At 37.5% G+C, this 12,496-nt stretch overlaps 1 protein-coding gene across 3 annotated transcripts in view; it reads right to left on the bottom strand.

The window, feature by feature from the left end:
* Positions 1-12,496, bottom strand: part of EPS15 (epidermal growth factor receptor pathway substrate 15) — a 160,537-nt gene that overhangs the window by 46,145 nt on the left and 101,896 nt on the right. For all 3 annotated transcript variants that reach the window (XM_027108578.1, XM_027108579.1, XM_027108580.1), the window contains 3 exons: positions 7,055-7,216; positions 6,466-6,663; positions 357-560 (listed from right to left, as the gene is read on the bottom strand). In XM_027108578.1, coding sequence (XP_026964379.1) covers positions 357-560; positions 6,466-6,663; positions 7,055-7,216 — 564 coding nt within the window. The remainder of the gene's footprint in view (positions 1-356; positions 561-6,465; positions 6,664-7,054; positions 7,217-12,496) is intronic.

The following is a 12,496-nucleotide window of genomic DNA, read 5'->3' as shown; positions in this document are numbered from 1 at the left end:
TAACAGCAGCACTCTTGCATTAGTTGGTGTTCTCCAAAAAAACCAGTAAATAAATGTCCTCAATGTTATGAAATAAAGAATTACTTTCAGCTTTGGGCAAGAGTACTTAAAAACTATTTTTAAAAGTTACTATCTACAGAACTACTATTCTGAAAACATGCTCTATAACAACAGATCAGTTAAAATTATATTTCTACACTAGTTAAAACTGTTAGAACCCATTCTCCGCCTCTCAACTGTCTCCGATGAGGCAAGGCCACATATTTACATTAGGTATGATGTCAACAAAACTTCGATCTAAATTAATTGTTTTTTTCTGAAGTTGATTACGAAATTTAAGGAACTGTTAAACTCACTGGAGACTCCTGGTGTATGGACTCAGACTCTAGGTTGCTCTGGCCTTCAGTGTGCTCATTAAGATTGGCTGTTTCACTGCTGCTGGTGCTGAGACTGCAATAATCTGTAGCGCCATTCACAAGAATGCTGTGTGGACTACTGCACCAATTTAATTGATTATTATGGTTTTCCAGCTCTTTCATTTCCATCAGTTTCATTTGCATCTATCAACACAAAGTAGAAATACAAAACAGAATTTATTAATAGAAAGACATGTAATGTAAAAATAACTATATACTTAGACTTGGTCAAGGAAAAATTTGCTTCCATTAAGGAATGCAGCATGACTTAGTAATCCATCCCAGCAAGTTCTCCTCTTGAAATTCCAATATATATGGATATGCTTTTTGTACATCTTCTGATGCTCTAAGAATTTTAATTCAAATATCTGCAAATTGGCAATCCTTTAGAATATAATTAGAAAAAAGGTCAGGGTACTAGGAAAAAGATAGCACAGTGGCAGAGCAAGAGAAGATTTTGTGATGAAGCTTTAGGAGAGAGAAAGGAAGTTGAGGAAGAGTACACAAGACTTTGGAGCCATCCATACTCCTATTGGGAAGAAGAGAAGTGAAGACAGAGGTGAAATAAGCTAGTGTTCTATCCTGTGGCATTACTTATTAATGGGCTAGAGCCCTAGGAAGTAGTCTCTAAATCTAAGGTATGCCAAACAGGTTAAATAAAGGACTTTTTTTAATCTCAATAGCCAAGTGACTTTATACACCTGGGACAACAGTGGGACAAAAAATCGTATGCAATAAATTGTAATATATATAAAAAGAAAACTGTGGGGCACCAGAGGAAGGAAAAAATGCTTATTTATACCAACGTCTACAATAAAAACAAATTTACATATACCTCAAAGAAACTGATAGCAGAATCAAAATTGTTTCTAGTGAAAAGGAATAATAAATGGAATTTTACTGAATAGCACCCATTTTCACACAAAATATATATTTTTTAATTATATTGGAGTCCTCTTTATTAGCATGTTGTATTTTTTGTTTTTAGCAAATATAAAAATTACCTATTGACATTTTGTAAATCAAGGCTCTGTTCCCTAATCTTATTCCCCTAACATTCCCCATAAGGTTTTTAAGTTGCTCAATTTGGAATCTGTAATTTACCAAAGGTCTTTTCAGGGTCATAACCTGGGAAAAGAACATCTGGACTGGGAGACAGATGTAAATCTAGCTCTATCACCTTCTAGTTAGGTGATCTTAGTCAAAGTAACCTCTCCAAGCCTCCATTTCTTAATCCATAAAGGTAGTAAGAACTATCTCCATAGATGAATGTTAAGTGGAGCAAGACAGATTTGAAAGAACTCTGTAAAATGTAAAGGCCTGGGCTTTCCTGGTGGCGCAGTGGTTGAGAGTCCGCCTGCTGATGCAGGGGACATGGGTTCGTACCCTGGTCTGGGAAGATTCCACATGCCGCAGAGCGGCTGGGCCCGTGAGCCATGGCTACTGAGCCTGCACGTCCGGAGCCTGTGCTCCGCAACGGGAGAGGCCACAACAGTGGGAGGCCCGCGTACCGCAAAAAAAAAAAAAAAGTAAAGCCCTATGTAAAAGATGGACAATGTGTGTAAAAATACCTGGCACACTGCATTTCTCACTATTATAGCAATTAAATATTCCTGTTCCTTTTCCACTAATTCACTCTATTTTTAAAAAGATAAAGACTTGAGCCTGAGGGTAGAGACCACAATTTTTGTTACCAACTTTGTATCTCCAACATCTAGGACAATGATGCATACTGTAAGTGCTTAATATATGTTCACTGAAAAACGCAACTATTATGCTTATAAATTTAAACAGTGGGCATCAGTAAGCATATATGTACATATCTACCAAACTGCATTGTAATTAGGATTTAAACTAACAATCCAAAAATACTACATATTTATTAATCCACAGCATAGGCCTTGTATATTCCTAGTGTTACAGAGCAGTGGCTTATAAACTTACTTTAATCCATAGAAAGAAATAGATTCCCTGACCCAGTAAATATATATGTTTATATATGTCTCTCTGTGTGTATTTATATACATAAACACACATATATAGATGCATACATCATATATATAATTATACACACACACACGCACATACAGTGGTAAAACAAGTTCCACGAAGTAATACTTACCCTTACTGCATGTAATGCATGCTGATATTTCCTGTTCTCCCTTATTTCATTTAAAAAATTTATCATGACCATTAAATCAATTTTAATGCCCACTACTACCTTGCAGGATAAAATTTAAAAATTAATACTAAAATAATACCCATCATACAGATGAAACAGTAGGGTGAAATACTTGCCTATCAGAAAGTTCTGTTTAGGGCAGTTTGTTCCTTATAGTTATTTCTGAGACAATCAATAGAATCGTGAACACAACTAGGCTTTCCTGTGTCTGGTTCTCCCATGCACCTGTCACTAAGCCTTACTCTCTATGTAAACTTAGAGGATACGGGAAAAAAAAAAAATCACACAACTAACACAAGCTCTTTGCAAATTGTGCAAGAAAAGTACAATAAACATTTAGAGTGCCAGAAATACTTGGATAAATAGTATATATTGTATAAGTAAGTTACATAGAGTTAAGGTCAAAGGTTCTTTGTTTTCTTGCAAATACAAGGTAAGAAGTAAAAATAAAAATTCAGCAAGTCAGAAAATTTTTCTTTAGTTATTTCTTTTCCCAAAAAAGCTATAGTTAAGCTTTTGAGAGCAACTTCTTCTTTATAGGCCCTCTGTGGAAAGACATATAGTCACTGAGTCAAGTGTAACAGTTTGGTATGTTTATTCTTAAGGTTTGGAGATCAGACACAAGGATCTAATTCCTTTCACAGACACCAAATATATTCTGGCACACTTGGTAGTACAGCCTGCTGAAACTATTTTCCATGCTCAAAAACACTGTTTTATTTTCTCTCTGATAATTTATAATATCCAGAGTCCTTTCTATTTTTCTCATTTATGCTCCTTCCTTTGAAAGAAATCCTCTTTCAAAAAAGTCAAAGAAAAGAAAATGAAAAGACAAGCCAGAGACTGGGAGAAACTATTTGCAAATCAATTAACTATCTGATAAAGGACTTATCTCCAGAATACATATATATTTTTAAAAACACTTATAATTTAATAAGAAGAAGAACCCATTTTTAAAAAATGGGCAAGGGACTTAAACAGATGTTTCATCCAGAAGGATATACAAATGGCTAATAAGCACATGAAAAGATGATCAACAACTCTAGTCATAAGAGAATTACAAATTAAAAACTATGAAGTACCACTTTACATCTACAGGAATGACTATAATCAAAAAGACAATAAGCGTTGGTAAGAATGTGGAGAAACTTGGAACCCTCATACACTGCTAGGGGGAACATAAACTGGTACAGCCACTTTGGAAAAGTTTGGCAATTTAAAGTTAAAAAAAAAAGTTTAACATAACTTTACAATATAAACAACTTTCATATCCAAGAGAAATGAAGACATATGTCCACACAAACAATTGTATGCAAATACAAAATTTAAAGCAGCATTATTTGTAATAGTCAACAAGTGGAAAGGATCCAAATGCCCATTAATGAATGGGTAAACAAAATACCTTATACAATGGACTATAATATTGTTACATGCTACAACATGGATGAGCCTCAAAAACATTATGCTAAGTGAAAGAAACCACATGAGAAAGACCACACAGTGCTTGATTTTCTCTATGTGAAATGTTCAGAAAAAGCAAATTTATAGAAGCAAAACATAGATTAGTAGTTACCTAGGGGTAAGAGTGGGGACTGACTATACATGGGCACAAGGATCTTTTGGGAGTGATGGAAATGTTCTAAAACTGGATTGGGATGTTTCAGCAACTCTAAATTTACTGAAAATCATTGAATTGGATCCTTAAAACTGGTTAATTTTTTTTTTGGATCTTACACAGAACTCTGGGTTCAAAAATCAGTACTTGGACTTTGCATTTTAGCCCAGCAGGGCCACCCAAGTGACATTTCCGGGGAACAGAATCAACTTCCAGTAAATCAGCAAGCTTCCACCACAAATGGAAATATTCAAATGAATATTTATAAGAAAAAATTGAAGGTATACTGGAAAGAGAATGTTTTTTTATTGTTGAAATGCCTACTGCTCCAAGCTAACAGTTTAAACTAAAAATCAGGATGTTGTTGGGTGGGGAGAGTAACAAACATTTTATGAGTGACTGTGCAATCGTGTTTGTTATTACTGAAGGAAAAAAGAAAAGGAAACACCGCCCAGTGCACCGTGTTCATTTCGATTTCCAATGACAGAGACTGTTGTGGTGTTTGGTGGCAGAGTAGAAAGAGCACTGAAAAAACTGGTTAATTTTATGGTCTATAAATTATACTTTAAACAACAGTTTTTTTTTAAACTCAAAGAAAACTATTTTAAAGACTGTCCATTTATCTGGTATCATTCCCACTAGGATGACTTTCTTTTGGGTTTCCTACCTGTTTATTGAGTACCTACACTGGGACAAGAACTGTGCTAAATGTTAGGATAAAAATGTATGTTTCTAGACCTAAAAGCTCCATCTACTGAGGGAGACAGACACATAAACAAATGTGCAGGGGGAAATGTTATGATTGCTATAACAGAAGTACAATGTCCAATAAAGGCAGGGTTCAGAAAATCCCACAAAGCAATAAGAGGTTAAGCTATGTCTTGCAAGATGAGTGAGCAGGTATTCACCTGCCAGGCAAGAGGGGGGAGGGAAGCATATCAAGGGGAAGGACTTCATTATGTATAATAATTAAGTGACCAGGTTTTAGAAGATCTGAATCTTAGGCTGTGGCTCTTTTGAAGGCTATGTAACCATAGGCAAGTTACTTAACCTTCCTTGGCTTCAATTTGTTCAAATTCAAAATGAAAGGAATGGGCTACATTATCTCTATGTACATCTAACCATCTTACCATCATTCTATAAAATATTATTCTCCATTTAGGGAAGTCAAGAAATAGCATAGCGAAGGATCTATATTCTTGATCTACCATAACACTGCATATTTATCTATATAAAGAACAATTTCCTAATTACAAAAAATACAGGTCTCTAAATGAGCAAAACTGATTTTAAGATAAGAATCCCAAAAGGGAAGGCACTGGGTTATTATTTATAAAAATAAGCAACACATACTGAGCACTTATTTACCACTGTGCTCAAACGTCTCACTGGTTTTGCCTCATTGAAACTTTACAAGCAGCTCTAGGAGGTAGAGGAGTACTGTTAATTCTCCAATTTTATTTACTTTTTAAAATTTGGCCATGCCACACAGCTTACGGGATATCTTAGTTCCCCGACCAGGGGTTAAACCTGGGCCCTTGGCAGTGAAAGGGCAGAGTCCTAACCACTCGACCACCAGAAAATTCCCAATTCTCCAATTTTTTTTTTTTAAATAAATTTATTTTTGGCTGCATTGGGTCTTCATTGCTGAGCGCGGGCTTTCTCTAGTTGCGGCGAGTGGGGGTTACTCTTCGTTGCGGTGCACGAGCTTCTCACTGCAGTGGCTTCTCTTGCTGTGGAGCAGGGGCTTTAGGCACGTGAGCTTCAGTAGTTGTGGCATGTGGGCTCAGTAGTTGTGGCTCGCAGGCTCAGTAGTTGTGGCGCATGGGCTTAGTTGCTCCACAGCATGTGGATCTTCCCAGACCAGGGCTCAAACCTGTGTTCCCTGCGTTGGCAGGTGGATTCTTAACCACTGCGCCACCAGGCAAGTCCCCCCAGTCCTCCAATTTTAAAGATGAGGAATATGATACTGAGAAGATTGAGGCAGTAAGTGGCAGAGCCAGCATTTAAACCTAAACCATCTAACTACAAATCCTGCACACTCAACCAGACTCCAGTGATAACCATAAGATGTACAAGATACGTGACAGTTTTAACTTATGACAGGTGACAAGAAGCCTATTCATACAAAATGACTGAAAATGAAAAATAAACTAGGCAGAGGGAGAAGAAGCAGATCGAGAAAATATCATTTACTAAAAGGGTATGTGAGTGCCCATTTGAGTGTATTTTTCACTGCCACAAAGACTTACTGAACTTATTTCCTGCTGTGAATCTTGCAGGTGCTGCTGAAGAGGGCCCAGCTGGGCCTTCCCTGACTCCACACTCTCCTCCAACTCTGCTGTTTCTTGCTGTAGGCGACTCAGCTCTTCCCTAGCTTTGGCCAGCTCTTCTTCGTAAGTGGAGATCTGTGATTCTTGACTAGTTAATTCAGCTTTCAGGGATGAGATCTATAACATGGAGGTGAATGAGAAGAAAGGGGGATTAAAAAAAGAAATGTCATTAAAATATTCCATAATGCATTAGGTTTATTTGTTTAGTTTACTATTTTGGTGGTTTTTTTATGTATTTTTTGTAGAGAAGGGCAATCAGGGGACTGACAGAGGAGAGTGGAAGGCATAGGTACCATACCTCCAACTAAAATTTGGAAAAAAAATATATGAAGTGTCCTACTTCCCCTGTAATTTCTGGATGAAACATGCCCCATCTCCTTCAATTCCCTGAACTTCATGTTGACTAGACTGCCATCTAACAATAAAAGCAACAAGAAGCAGAGAATGTTTCCATCTTAAGCCAGCAAAAGCAACTAAGGTATAGATACAGTAAACCGCCAGACTTTACCAGCTGGGCCTCCTCAGCACACTTCTTCCTGACTTCCTGCAGTTGCTCCTCCAGCTGAGCTTTCTGCTCATCCAGCCCATCAAGGAGTTCCTGTACTTGCTGTTTCTGGGCCTGCAGTTTTTGCAGATTAGTATTCTCCCTTTGAACTTCATCTTGAAGATCCTGAAATACAGGAAAATTAACGTATTTATTATCTTTGGAGGCAGGGGAAGGTTAACAATTTATAAAAGCCTATCTTAAGGGAAAGTAAAGTCTCATCTTATTAAGTACATTGTGTTGATGGATTGGAGGATTCATAGCTTTAAATACAATCTTTACTTGAGGACTTCTTCCCTAGATTCCAGATTTAGAAATTCAATTCGCTTACTCAAATCCATCCTTGGATGTCTGATGGGCTTCTCTAACATATCAAAAACAGAACTCCTGGCATTTCCCCCACCCCATCTGCTTTATCCTCCATTTTCCCCCTCTCAGTTTCTCTGGCCAAAAAATATAGCATCTTCTTTGACTCTTCTCTTTCTCTCACATCTCATCTCCAATCTGTCAGCAAATTTTTTGCTCCTTCCTTCAAAATATACTTAAAAAACTGGCCACGTTTTTCTTCAACCTTGGTCCCAGTCACTTTTCTCTCTTTCCTAGACTGCTGCCTTCTAATTGGTTTCCCTTCCTCCATGCATGCTACCTTTCAGTTTATTTTCAGCACAGCAGCCACTGTTAAAAACCCACGTTAGGGCTTCCCTGGTGGCGCAGTGGTTGAGAGTACACCTGCCGATGCAGGGGACACGGGTTCGTTTCCCGGTCCGGGAAGATCCCACGTGCCGCGGAGCGGCTGGGCCCGTGAGCCATGGCCGCTGAGCCTGCGCGTCCGGAGCCCGTGCTCCGCAACGGGAGAGGCTACAACAGTGAGAGGCCCGCGTACCACCAAAATAAATAAATAAATAAAAAATAAAATAAAATAAAAACCCACGTCAGATGATGTCACTCCTCTACGCAAAACTCTGCACTGACTTCCCATCTCCCTTACTGTAAAAACCCAAGTCTTTACAATGGCCCCACGTGATCCCATCTCCCAGCTTCATTTCCTACTGCTCTCTCCCTTGCCCACTCTATTTCAGCCACACTGGCCTTACTGCTGCTTCTCAAACATGTCAGATATGCTCCCTTCTCGGGATCTTTCACTGATTATCCCCTCTTCCTAGAAAGTTCTTCCCCCAAGTATCCACATGCCTCAATCCCCCATCTCTTTGAAGTCTTTGCTCAACTGTTAACTTCTCAGTGAGGCCTTCCTCACCATCACCCACCACCATCTCCCTCCACTGATTCTCCTTCATATACAGCATATAATTTTATTTATTTTCTAGAAGAGCTTTTATTGAGATAATTTACATATCATACAATTCACCCATTTAAAGTGTACAAGTCAATGGTTTTTAGTATATTTAGAGTTGTGGAACCATGACCACAACAACTTTAGAACATTTTTGTCACTGCAAAAAGAAACCCCATACCCATTAGCAAGTCACTCGCTATTTCTCTCCCAATCACCCCAGCCCTAGGCAACCACCAATCTACTTTTTATCTCTATAGCTTTGTCTGTTCTAGATATTTTATATGAATGGACTCATACAACGTGTTTTTTTGTGACTGGCTTCTTTGCGACTTAGCATGTTTTCAAGTTGCATCTGAGTTGGCATAAAATAATTAAATAGCTTTATGAGATATAATTTATACAACCATAAAAGGTGCCCATTGTAAGTATACAACTGAGTTTTAGTAAATATATACAGTTGTGCAATGATCACCACAATTCAGTTTTATAACACTTCCACAACCTAAAAAGTTCCTTCATACCATTTAGGAGTCAATTCTCATTCCCATTTCAAGCCCCAGGCAAACCAGTGACCTGCTTTCTGTTGCTATAATTTTACCTTTTATAGACATTTCATATAAATAGAATCATATAATATGTAGTCTATGGTAATGTGTAGTCTACTGTATTCTTTCTTTTTTGTTTTGTAGTCTACTGTATTCTTATACCCAGTATATTTTGAGATTCATCCATGTTACTGCATGTATACGTAGTTTGTTCCTTTTTATTGCTGAGTAGTATTCCATTGTATGGATATACTTTTGATGGACATTTAGACTGATCCTAGTTTTGGCTACTATGAGTAATAGAACGTATCTCCTTCTATTAGAATGTAAGCTCCATGAGTCCAGGGATATTTGTGAATTTTGTTCACTGCTATATTCCCAGTTCCCAGTATACAAGAGGTACTCCATTACTATTTAGTGAATGATGAGTAACACAGTAAAGATGTTAATTCTCTCCTAATTAATCTATACACTCCAATGAAAATCCTAACAAGATTTTCCAAGGAACCTGAAAAGCTCTGGAAGAACATATTCTAAAAATTATTTGGAAGAACAAAGAAAAAAACCAAAAACAGCATTATAAAATGTAAAAAGGACTTACCCTATAAGATATTATGAATTACTGGAAAGCTAGGATAACTAAGACAGCTTGGTTTGATGCAAGGATAGACAAATAGATCAAAGGAAGAGAAAACAGAACTTAGACACAGATCTAGATATATAAAGAAAAAATGATGAGAAGGCATGACATTAAAATTGACCGGAGGAAAAGAGAACTAACTATTCAGTAAATGATGCTGGGCATACCCGTATGGCAAGAAGAAAAAAATTATAAGTCTCTAAATCATACCAAACAGAAAAATTAATTCCAGGTATACTACAGACCTAATGTGAAAGACAAAACTTTAAAATGTGCAGAAGAAAATACAGATCTCAGTGTAAGAAAATTTCTTAAAACAAAAAAAGATAAACCATTTTGAAAATGACATGTTTATTTATTCATCTATGTGCTAGATCTTATGCTTAATGATAAAGGATACAGAGATTAGGGGCTTCCCTGGTGGCACAGTGGTTAAGAATCCGCCTGCCAATGCAGGGGACACAGGTTCGAGCCCTGGTCCAGGAAGATCCCACATGCTGTAGAGCAACTAAACCCGTGCACCACAACTACCGAGCCTGCACTCTAGAGCCCATGCACCACAACTACTGAAGCCCGTGCACCTAGAGCCCGTGCTCAGCAACAAGAGAAGCCAGCGCACTGCAACAAAGAGTAGCCCCCCCTCACCACAATTAGAGAAAGCCCGCGTGCAGCAACAAAGACCCAACACAGCCAAAAATACTAAATAAATAAATAAATTTATTAAAAAAAAAACGAATACAGATTTAAAAAAAATACAGTGGGAAATCTCTGTACAAGGGAGAGTTGAGAGACAGATGAATGCAACCTTGCCATTATCATTACCACCATGAAACACAGCAGCCAAGATGGCCAAATTTACATATCCTCTGACAACTGGGGTTCCTCATTTGAACCAGAGAAGATCATTTGAATGACTATTTTCCCAATTCTCTGAAGAATGGTAAATTACTAGTACCACTGCAGATGCACAGGAGAGAGGTTAATTCATTATATACAAAGGATTCCATAGGGAATTAGGACTTGATTGTCTCCAGGAACCACGGGTGAGAAAGAAGAATGGATTGATAACTCCTAAGGCATGTGTCTGCACGAGGTGGGCAGAGATCTCGAAGAGAGTGAAGTAAAATTGTGAACACAAGTTTCTAAAAGTAACAATATCCTTTAAATAACATACTATTCAAACACCCCAATGATCATTCATCAGAATAAGAATCTAAGAAAATAGAAGAAAAACTTATCAGAAGGTCTCTGAATTATTGCATGACTTATACAAGATAGCATCATCAACATGATAGCAAACATTTTCAATGGCCCTTACATTGTGCTAGGTACTGTTACACTCATTTACACCCCATATGACAAATCTATGAGGTAGATACTATTAGTCACATTTTACACATGAGAAAACTGAGGTACAGATGAGCAAGTAACTTGTTCAAAGATACAATTTAGCAAGTGATAAATTCAAACTAGGTTTTTAAAAAAATTTTTATTGGAGTATAGTTGCTTTACAATATTGTGTTAGTTTATACTGTACAGCAAAGTAAATCAGCTACACATATACACATATCCCCTCTTTTTTTGGATTTCCTTCTCATTTAGGTCACCACAGAGCATTGAGTAGAGTTCCCTGTGCAATACAGTACGTTCTCATTTCTCCTTCCAGAGTCTGAGCTCTGCTATATGCTATGCTACACACTGTCTGTAGACTAAATGTTTCACACATGTGCCACTATTTTTCAAATATATGCAGATGCTCCTGTGATTAAATAAGACACTGAACCATGTTTTTAATAACTGCTTTTTAACTTATATTTTCTCAACCAACTGATCAATTTAAAAGTACAACTACTACCATGCTGCTTTCCTTTAAAAATTCCCTTAAAAGAGCCAACACAATGGATGATCAATGAAAGACTCTTCTTGGGCTAACATTCCATGCGTCTAGGTGATTACAGATTCATAATGGTGAGCTCTGCTAGTACTTTATTATTAATTTAGCAGCATGCCTAAATATTTTTTTAATGCCTAAATTTTTAACCTTGCTTACACTGTTAACCAATCCACACTCAAAATGGAGATACACCTTTAGATATGCAGCTCACATTGGCTCTCAATAGACACATGCTAGTTTTCATTGTCCCTCTCCTGATTCATAATTTATTTTGCCTTTGTTTCTTCCTATTCCAAATGTCTAACTTTCTTAAAAAAAATAACTCATTGCAAAGGAGATTTCTTTAATCACTCTGCTATTTCAAAAATATACGATGGTTCCCTCTTATCTATAGGATAAAGTAAAACAGGCTACAAGATACCTTAGAACCTTCAATTCTGGGCCCAACATTATCCTTCCTCTTTTACTACTCTCTTTTCTTCATGGTCACCTGTGCCCCATCCTCAATAGACCCTCTTTCTCCAAAAGACAATATACTGCAATGTCCGTGTGCCTTTCCTACACCATCTGCTCTGCCTTGAATGCCCTTCCACACCATTGCTATCTGGAAGCTCACTTTTCATTCTTCAAGGCCCAGCCAAATTTAATATCCTCTGACCCACCTTGAAGTTCCTTTACCTGTGCTCTTACAGCAGTTTGTACCTAACCTCTATTATGACACTTACTACACTGTATTATAGTTACCTCTAAATAATAACCTGCTGAAGGACAGAGCCAATGCCTCATCTTTCTTAGAGGTTCCACAATCTAGTGCAATACCTCGCACATTCCAGACGATTAATTAGGCAATGATTCGTAACTATCACAAGGATTCTAGTATCTGGGAGAAACTAGTGGGAAATGTGCCTGAGGCTGACAGAAAGGGCTTTATGTTCTTTCAACATACTATGGGAAAGCTTCACTCTGCATTTAAACTATAGCAAAATATTAAAACTAGCCTCTAACTGACCTATAATAAATGCACTTTGTTAAA

This window comes from Aethalodelphis obliquidens, unplaced genomic scaffold, assembly GCF_003676395.1.
Source record: "Aethalodelphis obliquidens isolate GAN/ISIS:26980383/991018 unplaced genomic scaffold, ASM367639v1 scaffold9, whole genome shotgun sequence".
In the NCBI taxonomy this organism is placed as follows: domain Eukaryota; kingdom Metazoa; phylum Chordata; class Mammalia; order Artiodactyla; family Delphinidae; genus Aethalodelphis; species Aethalodelphis obliquidens.
This window is presented reverse-complemented; position numbering and strand designations above follow the sequence as displayed.